This window comes from Strigops habroptila, chromosome 2 (genome assembly GCF_004027225.2).
Source record: "Strigops habroptila isolate Jane chromosome 2, bStrHab1.2.pri, whole genome shotgun sequence".
In the NCBI taxonomy this organism is placed as follows: domain Eukaryota; kingdom Metazoa; phylum Chordata; class Aves; order Psittaciformes; family Psittacidae; genus Strigops; species Strigops habroptila.
In genome coordinates, this window is record NC_044278.2 from 93,404,305 (window position 1) to 93,423,811 (window position 19,507).

General features: G+C 45.3%; 1 protein-coding gene across 6 annotated transcripts in view; it reads right to left on the minus strand.

The window, feature by feature from the left end:
* Positions 1-4,153: 4,153 nt before the first annotated feature.
* The window catches only part of TSC22D1 (TSC22 domain family member 1), a 94,085-nt gene continuing 78,731 nt past the window's right edge, over positions 4,154-19,507 (minus strand). For 3 of the 6 annotated variants that reach the window (XM_030477373.1, XM_030477372.1, XM_030477383.1), the window contains 2 exons: positions 6,643-6,694; positions 4,154-5,590 (listed from right to left, as the gene is read on the minus strand). In XM_030477373.1, coding sequence (XP_030333233.1) covers positions 5,333-5,590; positions 6,643-6,694 — 310 coding nt within the window. In that variant the 3' untranslated portion in view covers positions 4,154-5,332. Of the gene's footprint in view, positions 5,591-6,642; positions 6,695-6,954; positions 7,064-7,120; positions 7,404-19,507 lie in introns of those variants that run through there. The other 3 variants (XM_030477382.1, XM_030477384.1, XM_030477385.1) reach the window with 3 other exon arrangements.

The following is a 19,507-nucleotide window of genomic DNA, read 5'->3' on the forward strand; positions in this document are numbered from 1 at the left end:
GTGTTGTGTGGTGTTTCTGGGCATCAAAGCCAGCTCTGGCCAGGTCACTGCTGCAGTCATGCTGCTTCTTGTAAGGACTGTCCTCTGTTGGTTCGGGTCATTCCTGCTACAGTAATTCCTGTAACATGCAACTCAAATCAGGGGTTACCAAAGGTTTTAACATTGCAATGAACTCCTCCCCCTGTGCCTGCTCTAGCTTGGACTTAGCCACAGACTGGGGTCCCTTAGGGGCGTACCTGCTCCAAGTGGAGCCTTATCTATGAGCCACAGTCTCTCCAGGGATATACCTGCTATGGCATAGGGTTATCCACAGCCACAGTTGCTTTGAGGTCACCTGTTCCAGAGTGGCCTTATCCATGGACCACAATACCTTCAGACACATACCTGTTCCAGTGCAGTTTTGCCCAGGGCTGCAGTCCCTCCAAGGACATATCTGCTCTGTTGTGGGCTTATCCACAGCCGTATGTTTTGAGGTACTCCAGCACGACCTCATGCGCAGCCACTGATGTTTCAAAGTGTACCTGCTGCAGCAGGGACTTATCCACACACACAGATGCTTTGAGGTACGTTTTCTCCAGCATGGACTTATCCATGGGCCACAATCCTTTCAGAGGTATACCTGCTGTGGCACTGACATAACCAGGGCCCCAGACGCTTTGAGATGCACCTGCTGTGGCATGGGCTTATCCATAGCCACAGAGGCTTTGGGGTGCCCTGCTCCTGCATGGACTCATCCACAGGTCACAGTCCCTTTGCCTCAAGCTCACACTGGAGCTCTAGCCTGTCCAGTTCAGCAGCACAGAAGCAGCAGCGATGCCCTGGCCACCTTCCAGCCCAGGCGCATGGCCATTGCTGTTATCAGAATGTTCCCAGGCACAGCACAGTAAGATGATAAGCAATACAGCAAGCAGCGAAAGCAAAAAACAACCACAAACAAGCACTAGACCCTAATATACAGTAAGGCAAGTAAGTCCCATGACAAGCCTAACAATTAATAGCTAAACAGCAGTAACAGCTATAAATTGAATTTAGCACATTCCAATCAGATCTGTCATTCTCCCAAACTCTTCAAGCCCCACGTGAGGCACCAAGGACTGTCGTGGTTTAACCCCAGCCAGCAACTAAGCCCCACACTCCTCCACGGTGGGATGGGGAGAGAATTGGAGAAGTGAGAAAACTCATGGGTTGAGATAAACTCAGTTTAACAGGTAAAGCAAACGCCACACACACAAGCAAAGCAAAACAAAGAATTCATTCACCACTTCCCATGGTCAGGCAGGTGTTCAGCAATCCCCAGGAAAGCAGGGCTCCACCATGTGTAACAGGTACTTGGGAAGACAAACACCATCACTCCAGATGTTCCCCCTTTCCTTCTTTCCCAGGTTTATATGCTGAGCATGATGCCGTATGGCGTGGGATATCCCTTTGGTCAGTTGGGGTCAGCTGTCCTGGCTGTGTCCTCTCCCAATTCCTTGTGCCTACTCGCTGGTGGAGTATTGTGAGGAGCAGAAAAGGCCTTGACTCTATGTATGCACTGGTCAGCAACAACAAAAACATCCCTGTGTTATCAAAGCTGTTTTCAGCACAAATCCAAAACACAGCCTCATACCAGCTGCTGTGAAGAAAAATTAACTCTACACCAGCCAAAACCAGCACAGCCAAGTATTTACAGAGCCCCCAGAATCTGCACAATCTGAACCTGCCTTAGAATTATTTGCCAAAAATTATAGGTTAAACAAAAAATATACTTGAATATAGCCCGAAGAGTTATTGGAGATATAGAAAGACTAAAAAAGCCTGACACACAAAAGGCAGATTACATTTAAGTTGATTCTCACTGTGGATGAAAATCTGAGCATCTCAGAGTTTGCACAAAGAAAAACTCTGGTGAAAAAAGGCACCACTCACCCTTGACTATTGATAACATTTGATTTAAAGCGCTCTGAAAAATTATTTGTTCTAGAACAAAAGCAAAAATGAAAACAATTCATTCCAGAAGTGTTACAACACAACTGACTGGAACATCTACTCTTTGGTTGGGTCGCAAGTGCAATTTTAGTCAATTTGAATCAGTTTCATGGAGAAGAGGGTGCAGTTTTGACAGAGCTATTGCTAAAATCATCTCAGAAACAAAACGTTGCCCTGCCTAACTTTGGCAATTACTGAACAGCTCCACAGCCCAGCTCCATAGTTATAAACTATTTACTACATAAATGATCAAATTTGCCAACGTTGAAGCAGAGTACTAAAATTATGCATGTGTTACCTGTCCAAAACCCTTCAGACAGTATACTGAAGAACACTTAAAAATAAGTAAATCTTAGATTTAGAATATGCTCAGGCTGTTCTTCAAACAAAACAAAAGAAATAAACCCAAAAGTCAATCTCCTTTTTTAAACAAAAGTAATTCTTTGTGAATTTCGGTAAGGAAGCGGGCGAAAAGCCGATCTGCATGTTAAGATTGACTTTTTTATATACTCAGTGTTATGGCCTGGAAGTGCTAAAGAGACATTCAGAATATAAAGGCAACTGGAGACAATCCAGCCATTTAAAATGCACCAAAATTAGCATTCCTTTTGTCAGATCCCAATAATTCAAGTGCTGTTCTGCCACAAAGGCTATCATCAATTTCTAATTTTAGCTTAATCCATGAAAAAAAAAGCATGTCGCATTTCTCTCTGGCGTTTCCTCATTAAGAACCCTCTTAAATTACATACTGAAATCTCAAGAACACAAACTACAAATTAAAGTTCACACTCCCACAGAGACACACACACAGGCATGCACTTTGATATACTAATCACAGTAACAGTAACGCAGTTACTTGCGCTGAAATAGAGCCAAGCAGTGCCTTAATGGCTGCGTGATGAGTACCCAAGAGCACAAAGTTAGCCCTAAATCCCACAAAAAGGTGATCTGCCCTGCTTTTGAACCCCCAGCCTTTCCTTTCCTCTGCTACACCCGATTACTCTCAGTAACAAGGGTTCAAGGCCAGGTTGGACGGGGTTTTGAGCAACCTGCTCTAGTGGAAGGTGTCCTGCCCGTGGCAGGGGGTTGGAACTGGATGATCTTAAAGGTCCCATCCAACCCAAACCAGTATGTGACTCTATGATTCTATGAAGTTGCACAAAAATTCTATCTCCTGATCCTCACATGGAGTCAGCGGTCATGTAAGACCCTATGAAAAACTCCGTAATTAACCCTTACAGTTTAAGTCAAATTAATTCCTTGTATTCAAATTTTAGGACACAGCTTTCAGGGTCAAAGTACTAACCTACTACTCAGAGTACTGATCATTGCAGCCTTATTGCCCATACTCTGAACATCCAAGATTCATATCCTCAACACAGAGTCAACTGTAAAACTGCAAATTCCTTTGCTCTCCAGGTTGTACCCTGTCAATCACACTAGAAATCTAGTCATTCACCTTGAAATTTGTAGGTTTAGATTCAGTTGTATTTTAATCATTATTAAGGAGGAAAGCAGTATTGTTTTTCAAACTGAAGGGAAGGTTTTGTCTTCACACAGATCTACCTCAACAGTTTCAGAAAGCAGAGTTAACACTACATGCCAAGTTCACGGGATTCCAACTCACAAAGTAAGTATGAAATAATCAAAGCAAGAGCTGTGGGGGTGAGAGTCTTGGGACACCAAGATTGCAGCCTGGTCTCACCACTGGAAGTTTCTGAGACTGACCTGCTGGGGAAGCTGTAATGCTCCCTGCCTTCATCACCCCAAACTGAGGGTGCTGGAGCTGCTGCCCGCACAGGGTGACCCATGCCCAGGAAAGGGTACGGTTTGCCAGTAGGAAACAACTGTTGCATGAGATTTATACCTTCGTGGCTCATCATACAGCAGATGTCTGTGCTTCTGCAGATGTGCTCGTATAGAGAAGGCACCCAACAGTTCTGATGATGCAGGATTGGACCAGAACAAGAAGCTTTGCTTAGTCAAGCCCCCTACTCCCACCTCCTCCATTTGCCTTCACGCTGTGTTTTTAAGGAACTATGGAAAGCAGGAGCTGCGTTTTCAGATGGCACTAAAGCCAACAGGGCAGGATCCCACTCTGCTTCCTGACCTCGCTGTTCATGTAAAACTGCTCCGTAACACACTGGAAGTGATTGCAGTTAACATTAGTACAATATACAAACAGTGATTTATCAACATTGTATGCTTTATTGAAAGTCGACAAGTGCAACAGTTAAATACAATGACGTGTTACAACTGTTTAGAGAACATGCACAAAAACATATGCATACTACTATACAGATCATATGCAAAAAATCCATACTGGGAAATCCAATTCCTTTTTTTTTTTTTTTTTTTAATATTTTTAAATTCTTTGCTAGCAGGGTTTGATATTTTTGGAGTGGTTTTTCCTGTCCTGAACCAAACTACAATGAACAAAGATTTACTTCAAGATAATCAGCAGCCAGGGAACTTCAGAAGTTACACAAACAGCATAAATCTGCCAAATTCTGAACAGTTGCGTAGGTGCATTCTTATTTATGTAGCATAAAAAAAAAAAAGAGACTTTCCAAACTTCTTCAGATCAGCCAATGAAACAACTAAACTTCAATCTGTACAACCTAAATAGTTACAGTTTTCTATTTTACAAAGTAATTACACTAAATACACAAATATACAGTAGGCAAATAACCTTCATTGTAATTACCCTATGACCCAACTGTACGTCACCTACCTGCTTTCTATATATAATACAGCGTTATGCACCTGTCCACTGCTTCAGAAAATGGTGCAAGTATTTGCACTTAAGGTTTCAGGTGACAATTTAAGTGTTAAAACACTGAATTTACCTTTCTCCCTCTTCCTCTTAGATCCTATGCACCAGTCCTCACTTTGAAACCCCAGGGCACTATGGGGGATTGAACCATCTCTTTTTACTCCAGTCTATTTCTTCATATTTCCAAGCTGGAAAAGCACTTGTATCAGTTATGTCACTGGATGAGCGGAAGATTTTAAAACAAACCAAAAAAAATTCAGGCATGCAGCTTCGTTTCTCAGCCATTTGCAGAAGCTGCTCAAGTCCCCAGTGTACTTGTGCTAATTCTCTGGAAGTTTATGTTATTCAATCAACCTAAGAACAAAGACTCCTTCAAGCCAAAGGGGGAAGGGAGGGAAGAGAGAGACAGATGAGTGCGTAATACGGGGGGGGAGAAGCCTCTCCTGGTGTGTGCAGGGCATGGAGTCCTCAGTCTGGGTTGCAATGTGCATTGAAATGGATGAAGGGTGGCTGTGGCGGATTCCCGCTAGTCCTTCGTGCTCTGGGTAGTCCAGAGGCCGGTGATCAGGATGGCAATGACATCTTCAACTACGCTGAAGGCCCTGACCCCTGTGATGCCGGCTGAGCAGGCTGCTGTGTTGTCCCTTGTGACTGGGAAGAGGCAGGCGGGGAACCAGTCTGCAGCTGCGCTTGGAACTGGGCAAGCTGCTCCGGGCTGGCAAGTGTTTTTAGCAGAGTGTTTTCTTGCTCCAGCTGGGAGTTCTTCTCTATCAGCTCTTTGATTTGCTCTTTGAGGACCTCCACTTCCTCCCTTACCGCATACATCAAGTGACTCTTTACCAGATCCTGAAACGCAGAGAAGAGACTGTGGGTTAGGAAAGCAGGCCAGCGCCAGGCCCGGGCGGATCCACATCGCGGAGCAGTGATGCGGTCTCAGCTCTGCCTGGCCGGAGGAGAGCATCCCGGCGACAGCCACAAGCGCCGCTGCGGGGCAGACCCGCGGCAGCATCCCTTCCGCACCCCGAGCCGGGCCGGGACCAGCAGGACACGCCGGGACCGGGGGCAGGGACCGGGCCGGGGGGTGTCACATCCCGGACACGTGCGGCTCGGCGCGGCGCGGGCAGGCCCCGCCCCCCGCGCACCGGCTGCAGCCAGTTCTCAGCGCAGGTTGCCGCATTTCCCTCCCTCCCGCCGGCCGCGCGCGGCCGCGGGTGACGTCAGAGCGCGCCGCGGCCAATGAGCGGCCGAGTTATTTATAGCCGGGAGTTAAAGGCTCAGAGTTTGCCTAGCAACAGCGGGCAGAGGCTCCCGTGAGAGCGGCGCCCGGCTCCGCGCCGCTAACAAAGGGCGGACGGGCCCCAGGCGCGGCGGGGCAGACCCCGGCCCCGGCACCCGCGATGCCCGCGCCGGCAGCGGGTGTGCCGGCTGCAGCCCGCGGCGGTGCGCCGCTCGGCGGGATGCGCCTGGAGGAGAGCTGAGAAACCAAATGAGAAACCCCACAAAACATCCCTTCTCGGGGATGGGGGGGGGGGTTAACCCCCAAACAGCTGCCGCGTTCTGCCCGGCAGCGCCCCTCCCCCGCCACCGCACGGGGCCGGGATCGATCGCTTCGGGAGGCAGGAGCCAGAAGCGATGCCGTCATTCCTCCCCGGCATCGATGGGGAACGTGCGCATTCCTCCCCGCGGGAAGCCTTTCATCAATAAAACCACCACAGCCAACAATATCCCGCCCCCCCCCAAAGCCCCCCGCACCAAACCGAGCCCGTGCCTCCCCCTCCCTGCCCGGCCCCGTTATAAAACGGCGTCCGCGCACGGGTTAACCCCCAGCGCCCGCCGCATCCCCATATTGTTTACTGCTTTGGACACGAACAAGGCGTTATGCCTCAATCGGTACGTACCATCGCCTGCTCGATTTTGTTGTCGATCGCTACCACGCTTGCACCAGAGGAGCTGCAAGAGAAAAAGAAAGAAAAAAAAAAAATCAACAAAAAAAATCAACATTAGCAGCGGTTGAATTATTTACGAGCCGAGAGACGCGGGCATTGGCAGCCAGCTGGCTGGGAAAGCCATCCTCACGCTGCCCCACCGGGATGGGATGCTCCAATGCAGCAAAGCAACCTGTGAAGCCGCCCCGAGCCCCCCGCCCGCAGCCGGGTCACATATCCCGACATCTCCCCCCGCCCCAGCAGACCACAAAGATGGAGCTTAACCGCGAGCTGCGGCAGGAGCGCTCCGCGCCGGGGACGGCAGCCCCGCCGGGGAGCCGAGGGGAGGCGGGCGGGCGCCCGGTGCTGCCGCCGCTGCTGCGGCTCCCCTGGACAAAGGAGCCCGCCCGACGTCCACCGGCAGAGCCCCTCGGACACAACACTTATTTACCTACTGTCGAGCCTCAGGGACGAGTTGTCGGTACCCAGCAAGGACGATAAGAAAGAAATTGAGAAGTGTCTTAGTTGATAAACTCCTAGATCCATTGCCACTGGTCTACAACATTGGGCATTCATGCAACCGCGGCCAGAAACGCTCCCCGGAGAAATGCGGTCTCCCCGTGTCCGGTGGCGGGCGGCGGGACCCTGCGGGGCGCGGGGCTGCGCGCGGCCAGCTCCGAGGTCAGCGCTCCGCCGCGCCGCACAAAACCTGGACATCCCGGCCCCCCCCATAATTTATGCGCCGCCGCCGCCGCCCATTGGCTGCGCCGCCGCCGTGGCCACGCCCCGTTCCCCCGCTCCGCCGCATCTCATTAGGAGCCTGCCCCCCCCACCCCACCCGGCGCGCAGCCCCCGCGGGGTCGGCAGCGCCCCGCCGCGAATCCCCGGCCCGCGGGTGCCGGGCGCTCACCGAGCCGATCCGCGCTGGCGGGGACGGGGCAGGGGTTAGGCGATATAACACAACCACCACCACCGGAGGGGCTCGGAGCGGCGGGGAAGCCCAGCGCGGCCCGGCGGGCTGCCAGCCGCCGCCACCGGGAGCGCGGGCCGCGCCGGCGAGGGGCCGCCCGTCGCCGCGCCGACACCGCCACCTATTGGTGCCGGCTGCCGAGAGACACGGCAGGCCGGGACACCGGCCCCTGCCACCGCTAATGGCAGCCCCGGGGAATAAACCCATGGCCTAAAGCCCTGCCCGCTTCGGCAGCGACAGCGGGATGCGCACACTGATACGCGCTGCAGATAAAACCGCTCTGGACTCCTACAGACCTGATAAAGCAGCAGAAGCAGCAGCGATCCCTCTTTGTCCCTTACATAGGCCTTATTAGGCCGTAAAACCATTTATGAAAAAAACATTTAGCCATCAGCTCATCCACAGAAAGGACACACAGCACAAACCTGCAGATTTCTAATAACCCAGCTGATATTCTTCTACAATAATAGGCAAAAGGCCTATTCACTCATTTTCAGATTGTACCTTACGGCACTTAATTTAGGAAACATACTTCTCCCACCCAGCTGTGGTGTATTTCTCAATAGATGTATGCTCTCACATGTCCTGAACACGGACACCACAGTCACAGCCTGTCCCAGCAATCCTCCCTACCAGTAACAGGTTAGGATACAACCTACGGCTGAATTTGACCACCACATAACACTGCCACAAGAACGAACAGACTGCTAAAAACACTATTTCTAGACCTGCACTTTCATCAGGCATTACATGACTCAAAAGGCACAAAAATAAAGTAAAAAACCAACTTGGTTCTCTATAGCAAACTTGTCCAAGAACTACAACGGCAGACATGTCACAGGTGCTGCTCCCAGACAAGCAGGAAAGCCAGGAGGCACAGGATAATCATCTTAAAGCTAAATTTAGCATTTGCGTATCTGCATCATCCTTCTTAGTTTATTTGTTGTCCTAGTCTACTATTCCTTCATTCAGTAATGCCAGCAGAGTAGTACAAACTAATCCTATTCACATGAGAGGTCACATTTAAGAATAAGAGTTCCTCCCAGTCGCTCTCCCGCCACCACATATGATGCACATCCCACAAGGGCACATCTCTCATCTCTGGGATGATGGCTACCTGGGGAAGTTGCACAGGACAGCACCTCACAGGCTGAAAATTAAAGCAAGTTTTTAAAACAAGACCTTTGCCTGTATTGACTTGAAAACTTAATAGCAAGTAAACTAGAAGCAATACATTAAAATACACACATCAGGCTCCAGCTTCCTGCCTCCCAACGGACCAGCACCCATAATCATACACTTCAACTAGGCAAAGTACAAACACTTCAACTAACCCCTTTCTTTGCAGGGGTTACTTGCTACACACAGTGGTACTCACAGAATCAACTAGGTTACAAAAGACCTTCAAGATCATCAAGTCCAACCGTTACCCCAGGATTGCCAAGTCCACCACTAAGCCATGTCACGAAGGGCCTCGTCTACACGGTTTTTGAACACTTCCAGGGACAGTGACTCCACTGCTGCCCCAGGCAGCCTGTTCCAATGCCTGAGCACCCTTACAGTGAAGAATTTTTTCCTAATATCCAATCTAAGCCTCCCCTGGTGCAGCTTGAGGCCATAACCTCTGGTCCTATCATTTGTTACTTGGGAGAAGAGACCGACCCCCACCTCACTACAACCTCCTTTCAGGTAATTATAGAGAATACTCCATTGTATTCAGTAAGCTGCTAACAGCTTCAAAAGCACATCATCTGTACCGGAATCTGTATCAACTCTTGTCCTAGACTCGATCTAGACCAATGTTTTATGAAGGGTTGGGCTGGAAAACCAGCAACGTCTCAAATCACTCCTCCCCGTGGCAGTTACTCAGGACAATTAACAAAACTGCAGCTGGACATAAGCTCAGGGGCACTCTCAGTCCCCTGAAGCTCTTAGAACAGAACAGGGCAGAGTAGGTGTGAAAATCAAGTCTCATCCTTGCTAATCAGGTCCTTATAAAGTAACTCCTTTGAAGACAGCACATTCACACGCCTGACAGGCCTTGGAACGCCTGCTCTGCTGTTGCAGGACAGACGTTTGTACGTATTTTCATTCGTACATGTAAAAATAAAGCCATGCATGAATTCCAAGATGACTCTTGCTGCTGCCATAACAACTGGTAATTATTAAATGCCATCATTCCGCTTATGACAAAAATGGCATGATTCTCAGACAAAATTAACAGTAAATAACATTGCCCTCTTTAATCTATATTAGTATATCTTCACAAAAAGATGCAGGTATCATCCTAAATCCAATTCCCACTAAAACTCTCTAACCATCTTCCATTAGCTTCAGTGAGCTTTCAGCAAATTCCTGCATTTATTTTTAGATGCCTACAAGCAGAGCTGTGATTCAACAGAAAGCTGTCAGCTGCGTAAGTAGGACTGCATGTTAATGTGCATGCTCTGCTTTGCCCACCCTATAAAAAACCAAACCAGAACTGTCCCTTTATGGCTGAGAAAGCTCTGAGCTTTCCAATCATCTAGCAAATAAACCCCATGTTTTTCATCCCCAAAACTGGGGAGGAAGCACCACTCCGATGTTCTCACCCCCACACCCTGTCCTCTGTCTGACAAGGATAGAGATTGAACTCTACATTTAAAGGTTGGGGGTTTGCTGTCGCTTTTTAAAAATACATATAATTTGTGAAATCAAACAAGTTCTGGAAGATATAAAGAAAATAATCCTCAAAAGTCCCTTTCCCCTTGCTTGCTCATCGATTTGTCTCCCCTCTTGCCTTCTCCACCAAGACATTCAACAAGCACTTCACACAGATCATGTTGTTTTGATTCCCTTACAGCACTAGAAGGGACTGGAGATGACTACTGTGTTACTCAAAACCTTCTAACCATCTCTTTTAACACCTCATTAACAGGTACTACACGGTATTAGACTCCTGCAAAGCTTACAGCTTTACATTCCTGGTAGCAGAGGTGAGAAAGACTGCAGAATTCCTCACTTCTGTAAAGCCCTCTGCCTCTGCACTGGCCTGGACCAATTCATACCCCTGTCAGCCCTGGATACGGGATGAAGGACATTGGTTGAGAATCCCCGGATCACACACATCTGTAGAGCACCCCAGGTGTTCACAAACTGCATGAAGTAATAAAGACTCAATATGGCTTGAGAAACATGCAGGGCAGAATACAATGTACTGCTGAACAAGCAGCCCACCATCATCTTTGATCCTCACATAAATTAACTGCTGAAGTCAAAGACTTTTTAGCAGGCTTCACCTTTTGTAGCGCTTCAGTTCTTAAACACTGTTTCTCCCACTAAATAATTTCCTCTTGTCTCAATTTAATTATGCTAAGCACTTGAAAAAAGTGCCTTTTATCTTAAGCACATAATGAGGTAAGCTGCAGCACAGGATCATTTTGTCTCTACTCAAGCCTGGATTGGCACATTTCTGTGAGCCTGCTAAATTATTTCACTTAAAAAAATAATCTTTCAAGTACCTTGTCAATGTACGTGCCCTTTAGATGTCAGCATTAAAAGCCCTAGACAAGCATCTCCTGAACTTAAAACACATCTCGTCTTTTGACTATGTTGCAAAGAGACCACACCAGAAGCTGTATGAGAAACAGCATTTTCTGTCACAACACGGCTTCATCTGACGCTACAGACAGGCTCAGATCCTGTGAACTCCAACTGCAGTTTCCAACTACAAAATAAGAGTAATGAAGAGGTTAGCAAATAATCATCTGTTATTTACTCAAGATTACAGTAATTAAGATTCTACACGACATCTGACTTTGCATTTCACTTGGCATCTAAAATGCTTTAAAATTAATAAATTTAAAACTAGTGTGTGTTGACAGCAACCCTCCCCGTACCAAATTTATGCAAAATTGCTCCAAGCTAACAACCTGAAAAGGAAACTCTGGCTGTAGTTGACATCAAGGACTAAAGGATTATTTATTTCAATAGGCTTTTATTTCTTTATCTCAGCAAAGGTACAAGATAGGCTGGAGAAGCTGCCCAATGAATGTTTTTCCCAACAGTATGTAATAATAATTTTGTTTTTTAACAGATTAAGGAACGAAAATTCACATTCAGATAGTCTAAATAAAGATCACAGAACCTCAGCCAACTTCCTTTTCCAGCCCCAAACTCATAGCTAGGATCTTGATTTAAAGAAACCATTGAGAACTTATTGCTTAGCTCCAAAGGCTAACACGTATTTCATTTCTCGTTTGAATTCTGAAGATTTCAATTTACATACCTCTGCTAAATTGAAGAACCTCCTGCTACCAGATATTACTCTATCAGTTTCTCTAAATGTGCACTTTTCCTCCCCCACAGTGAAGTTATTTGCATCTATAATTTGCTCTGCTAGGAATTGGGTTTTAGTTCCATGAAAAGCAGATAAAAGGGAAAGCTATGCAAGATGCTAGTGAAATGAAGTGCTATATTTGTAAATGTGTTTGGGGTTTTTTTTCCAGATGTGCAAGCATAACTAAACAAACATTCAGTGGAAAGAATACATACACCCTACTGGGGCTCTGGAAATAACCTGACAGTATCTCTGATCACAAGGCATACACAGAAGCATCATGCTGCGCGTTCTGCACAGGAGACAGAAGGCTGCATTTTAAAGCAGGAAGATAACCATGTAACATCAAAAGACAAACAAGGAGCAGTTCTCACTGGCTCCTCTGAGGATATCCTCTTTCTCTTTTACAGGCAACTGATTGCTAAGTCAACCCCATTAAAAACAATTTAATGAGAATTATAACGATTCTACCAGTTTTAATGTTGTCAGAATAAAACATAAGGTCTACATACATCAAATACCTCGGTATAGAGAGAGGCAATGCACTCTCTACCAGTCAGAGAGAACTCTGCAAGCAAGTATGAGTATATCTTACAGCAGTTTTGACGCTTGGAGGGGGACATGTGACACCCCCTTTCCTGAGACCATCTACAGATGACCATCTAGCAATGCAGTTGGGATGCAGGACCCTGTTCTGTGCACATCCATCGAGTTTCAAAGTCTCCTCAGAGTCAGGTGAGGTCTATCATAACTCAAAACCTGAAACTGCATCCAGATGCTACACCACCTAAATTTAAGGAGCTATAAATTTGCAGTAACATCTAGTTTGGAAATCACAGGCATTGCTAATTTCATATCCAAGATTATTATGAGTGAAATATTTAACATCATTAGAAGTGAAAGGCCTTCTCAGTATCCCATCAACTGCCCTTGACCAAGGTCTGCAAGTGGGAAAAGATCCACCAACCGTGTTAGCATCCTGAAAGTTTTAAGTGAGACATCTGTGCCAGGAATTGATTTTCCTTCCTCCAGAAAGCTGCCCACAACGTCACTCTGCATGCTGACACTGTCCCCAGGATGGAAGGGGAGAAAAGAAACATTCAGTGCCATAAAGCAGCATATGTAGAAAAGTGATAAAACATTACAGTCTAAGTTTCACTATCCGTAGCATGGAGCTGAAAGTAATTCTTCCTTTATGTGAAATTTGGTTTGAATAATTTTAGATGTAATTCGTAAAAAGAAAGTTCAATTCCCTGGTCTTATGTGTAGCAATGCTTTTGTCAAAGCTAAGGAGAATACATCGAGGTAAAAACCACTTACACCAGCATTTAATCCCCCTTGCTCTAATTGTACAACAGATTTTTCAACCACGTACTCCAAAATTAAATGAAGAGGGGAGGAAACAAAGTCACTGGAGCATTTCATGTTGCACCTAACATAACAAAAGAAACACAGCAAGTACAGGAAGTGGTTTGGCACAGTGACACGACGACCATTTGGAAAGCTCAAGTTCTCTATATTAAGCAGCATCTCTGACCCAGGAGGGACTCTGGGACAGTGGCTGACACCCATCCACCCCACCCTGCCTTGGTAGCACACAGTGGGATTTAGTCAATGCATGAAAAACCAGCCTGTTTAACCTGAAACTAAGAAGGGTCATCTTTGATTGTTTTTTGAACTCTTAATATCTTCTATTTCCTTCAGGCTGCAGAAAAAGAAGTCACACAAAATGGGAATACTGTCTTACTGACTGGTGCAAACTGTGGAAGTGGGGTGAAGGACCTTATGTGCCCCCATTTCCCCTGTCCCCAGCCCCCTGCAAAGCTTATACCCCTTACGCTTTTTAAACTACTCAATTCCTTTCTCTTTTCCCACCTCTTCACCTTTTTCTAATTGTTCCCCTTGAAACTATACTCGAAAATCTTGGATCAGTCAATAATTTAGTCACACTTACTAAGAAATTATTTATATGGTATAACAGCTGGCCTACACATCTCATGGAATATCATTTTCCCTTTGACAGCCACTGTTCGATGCAACACCTGAAATGAAGCCTGTATTTCCCACAGAAGTATATCACAGAGTCGTTAGGAACAAAGCCAAAACCCCTGCAATTAACCAGCCATCATCCTATGGTCTTCAGGAAGTTTGGAATGAAGTTCCTTACTCCAGCTTCTATAGAAAATAGTAAAAACAGTCACTGATGATCAAAGGAGAAAAGTACAGAAACAAAACGTAAGGTAAGACCACGGCATGGGAACAGAGCACCCGGGAAGCAGAATCCAATCTGGCGTGAACAAGGATGAAGATCCACCACTGATCAGCTTCTGATGCTGCACATCACTCAGTATCACCCTGTTGTGCAGAGCCACTTTTAAGGCCATTCTGCTAAATAATAATAAACCCCCAACACCACAGCTCATTTACAAGTGTAGCAGAAAAGAGACATTGAGAGTTCAGTGCCACTTTTCCTCCCTGGCAAATACACTAAAACCTCTCTCTACCCAGTTATCCACTGAAACTGCTACAAATTTCAGTCTCTGCAATCACTGGCCAATGGCTTCAAAGGTATTAGCAATATCAATGAACAAGTAGGTGAATGACTTGTAGATTAACTCCCCTGGCTCTAATGCGTGTATATTACACAAATCTTTAATACCCTATTTCCTAATTTCTAAGTGGTCAAAACACTCCACTGCAGTTGTGCCTCAACTCACAGCTTATCATCATTTGGCGACTTCCTAAAAAATTGAGAGAATATTCAAGGCCTGCTGTCCCATCTAAGCAGAAGGGCACTTTAATAGGCTGAATTAACTCCAATGTATTTAAATTCATTCCATTCTGAATGGAAGCTTTCTTTTATAGGAATTATAGAAATCACCTCCACCTATTCAGGAAGCATGGGGGCAATTTCCAGAAACCCCTGAAGAATGTGACCTGATTTACCAGATTTATTGCACAGTGAGTGTATCCCAAAGTCTTGCTCCCCTTTATCAACCACCAAGTTGGGCATTTGCTGGGCCATTTCCTGCCCAACCTGTGCTTCCCCTTCACTTCCTGAGGATATGGGAGGTATCTGATGTATGCTCGTGTTTCAACTCAGTACAGCACTGAGAAACAGGTATAGCTAGACTCTGGAGTGGGAAAGTACTCCCAGGCTTCTTAATCCACAGGAATAGAGTCAGTGACTTAAGAGACACAAATCCTGCTGACTCACGATTGCAGAAATCCCAACAGAATTATCTCCACGTAAAACATTCACACTCTCATACTGAAGGAAGGAATTGTAGAGCAATACTGATTTGAAATAGAATGCAAAGTACTTGGGAAAGTACCTAAGACAATGAGGTGTGAGGTGTGCTTAAAAATGACTTCAAAATTACCTAGAGACAGACAAATGGATGTTTTAATCTGACCTGACCGTGCCTTATGGCTTTAGAGAGGTACTGCCCACTGTAGCACAACACCTTGGTCCTGCAATCCTGCCACACTGCAAACCAAAGAGAACAGTCAGAACACAGATGTGCGCCAGCTCAGCATATTTTGAACATGTCCCTGGAGCACCTTCTAGGCCAGAGACTGCAAACGGCTGGCACGGGTCCACATCATCTACAGAAGGCACATCTATCCTGAAGTCCTGGTTCTCCTTCAAGTGGGATTCAGCCTTCCTCAGTACCCTACTGCTCCTCTAAAGGAACCCCAGGCAGCAGGAAGCCCTCATTCTCCACAGGGCTTCATCTTCTGGCTTATAAACAGCAAGTATCTTGAGACTGTCGGCTCCGTGGCGGCAACACAGGGCAGGCACCACTGACATTTAGCCACCCCTGAGCCAGACATTCTGCAAACAGCAGAACATATACTCTTAATCTTTTAATGCACAACGTGAGAAGGAAAGATTACAGTACATTATTTCATACCTATTCAGTATCTAATCATCTTTATGAAGAGGTGATTAAATTTACGAGTGGCATTCTGAAGCAGTCCTGTCCACTCCCTAATACTGCTGATGCCTGTTTTCTGCTGGATATCCACCTGAAATATGTTTCCTTAACTGTTCCAAGAGTCTTTTATAGAAAACAAGGTCTGATCTTATGTATACACTGTGTCAGGCACCTAACACTTCTTGAAAACAATTACCTCATCCTCCAGAAACCACTGTCATTAAGATGACTCCTTGAACCTCTGTGGCTAAAAAAAAGCCTCAAAACAAAACAAACCCCCCACAAAAACAAAACCCAACCAACTCCAGTATCAGAAGTCTAAGATGAGTAACCTACTTCGTAACACATGGGAGTCAAAAACATCTCCCAGGTACATTTCCTCATTCTCACACAGGGTGTTAGCCCAGATGCCCAGTGACCACTCTTCTACAGCATCAACACTGTGAGCTGCCACGCTGCTCTCAAGTGATAGGAAGGGGAGAAAACCCCTGCTGCAAGACAGGATTGAAAGCCCCTCTTCCAGTTCCACCAGTGGAGCCAGGGAACCACTGCTGCCAGTCCCACCTAGCACAGAGGACAAATCACCTCTTCCAAACACCACCCTAGGCAGCCTCCCATCAAGGAAGGCATCGCCTGCTCCCACACAAGGTACAGAAGAGGGGAATTCCTCTCTGACTCTTCCCAGCTACTACTGCTAATTGCTAGAGGCCCTGGGCAGGCAGACAGCAACATCAATCAGCAGTTCAAGTACAAGCAATCATGACAGCTATAAACAAAAATATTTGTAAGTGAATGTTTGAGTCACAGGGTAGCACCGGTGCAACTGAGATAGGCTCCTGCCTTCAATTAGTTTGCCCAAACCAGTTTTTCAGCCCTATTTGTGAAGAACTCAGCACTTTAAAACAAGCTGTTGATAAACTGAAATGGATAGAAAAGAACCACTGAACCGATTCAGAGATTGGGGTTGGGGGAATTTACTTGGATACTGATAGACTGAAAGATTTCAAGGTACTTGACAGGATCTTTGAAATCTTTGGAAGGACTTACACACAACTTGAGTGAAAAAATACCTTTAAATGGGGAAAATCCTAGGTTTCAGGGGCTGTCAGATTTTGTTTTAATTTTTCACATTACAGTACATTCATTTAGTATTTGCCTAATGATGAATTAAAATCTGCCTTTTAAAAACAGTAAGAAGGACTAGCTCAAATATACTGGGTTTTCTATTCAGGTGGAGACTGGATGCCCTTCACTAAGGTATGCTTTAAACAAACTGAAGTCACTGAAGTTCAGATAGGGATGACCTAGATATAACAGCACAAGACAGGTTTTTGTCCCTGCCTTCAGTATTGTTCACATATTTTAACTAAGTACAGCCCACCTTAGGCATCACAAAAGTTTGCAAGTGCACCCAGTGCTGCCTTTTTCCAACCAATGCCATAACCTGAAGCACCTTCTGACTTGGTTTCTTTTTCCCCTCCAGGCTCACATCTGTGTTTCCAACTAAGTTTCAGAAAGAAATACAGACAATGCCACAAAAGCTGCATATTCAGTAAGAATATGGAGAGGTGCTGATACACAGCAGATCTCAAGTGGACACAGCCACCTGCCTGTGGTCCACCCTACCAGAGAAGTAGGACACCCGTATGATCACCATTTCCAGCTGCCCAGTGCTAGTCTAGCTCCCCACAGCACACAGCATTAGGGATCACTTTTGCAAAGCACCCTGGCAGAGCTCCAGAGCCTAAACTCTAGATCTTGGACTTCATTCTGGCAGCCAAACTTAAAATGAAAAAAGTATAAAGTGTTTTATTTTATTAAGAGCAACAGCCTTTCTCAGTATGCTGTCAACTGCCCTTGACCAAGGCTGCAAGTGGGAAAAGATCTGCCAACTGTGTCAGTATCCTGACAGTTTTAAACGAGATGCCTGACCTGGGAATCACTCCTGTTTCCTCCAGAAAGCTGCACACAACTGCACTCTCTCTCAAAAGAGATTCTGTGTCTAACCCAGAGAAAGCTAAATGCTTCACTGGATTTGGCTCATGCATTCAATTGGGTCAGTTTGGGAAAGAAAATATAACTATATGCAACTAGCCAAGAATAGCTGCAAGAGAGGTTAAAGTTCCTCCTTCATTTGCAATGTATGGTGACATGGCAGTCAGCCTTAATTCACAGAGAAACAACTAGGGCAAAACCAGCACCTCTGCAAGAGAAACCAGAAGAAAACCAAAGGAAATGAGAAGTAAACAGGAAGTAGCTTGCTGAACAGGAATACAGGAGAAATCACCCAAATTTTCTGTATAATGTAAACAGGTGCAGATCGTGGTTTATGACTAGAGATGCTACAACACACTGCTATGTGTATCAGTAAAAACTGGCTACAGCAAAACCTCTTTATAATGCAGAAAGGTTAAAGAAAATCATATCTACTCCATCATATTTTTTTCATTATACGTTTTGTGGAAGAGACTGGTTTGTGGTAGGAAACAATCTTCCAATATTACCTTTCTTATTCAGTAATATATAATGACACAGGTCATTGCTGTATACAACACACTGCTCAAGTATAACATACCTGTTGTCATTATGTTTCAACTGCTATTCTAAGAGGTTTCCATTACACTGGTTCCTCAGGCATTCAGATGAATTAATTTAGTATAATTTTTTACATTCATCTGAAAGTTCAAGCATGTTTTCAGAAATTAAAACCCATGGTTTTTAAAACAGTTTTCCAATGTGTAAGTTTATATTCTTTAAAGAGGCACCATTCACAGAGGAAAGCTATCCTCCATAGGCAATACCACAAATACAACATAACAAGAGTATTAAGTGAAATGTATTAACTGGTATTTGTCAGAACTTATCATATAAGAGCAACGTTTTGGGATTTGAAGGGTGTGGTGTAACAAAAGCACCAGTTCAGAGATCAGAAGTTATGCAGAACACATTCTGTGCTCCTCCCACAGAAGGGTATTTGCCTTCCTTACACAGAAAAAACAACAACTGTGCAACATGAACAGTCAGGGCACTTTTTCCCTCACTGTCATATATTTTTAACTCAGTAAAATAATTCTTCCCATTCACCGAGTTACTCAGTATTTCTTTTAAACATTAGAAAAGAACCAGCCCAAAACTATGCATTTTGTATTTCACTGTTTCTATGGAAAAGGAGGTTAATAATATAACTTGCGAAAGACTAAGGTGTATTTCAATGCTTCTACAAACATTTAGCAAGTTTGATTTACCAAGGTTCTCTTTACGCATCTGACAAGACAGAAGATAGTGTGAATTATGTAGGAAAAATATTTGAATGAATATGAGTTTGATAAGTTTCAAACCATGTTAAAATTCTTTTCTTTTGTTTAGCATTATGTCACCTCAGATTTGGAATATGTGGAGTAACATCTTATTGAAAAGAGGAAAGTACTGTAGTGGCAAACATTTTATAATATGGATTAATTTAAATATTGCAGTAAAGGTATTTCAAGACATGAAGATTTCCAGTGACTAAGTAAACCACTCTGTATGACACAGTACTCTCAACCAGTATAACACTCTTAGCTTGAAACAGTTTAAAATAGCTTTAACAAGTGCCAAGCACCTTGGTTT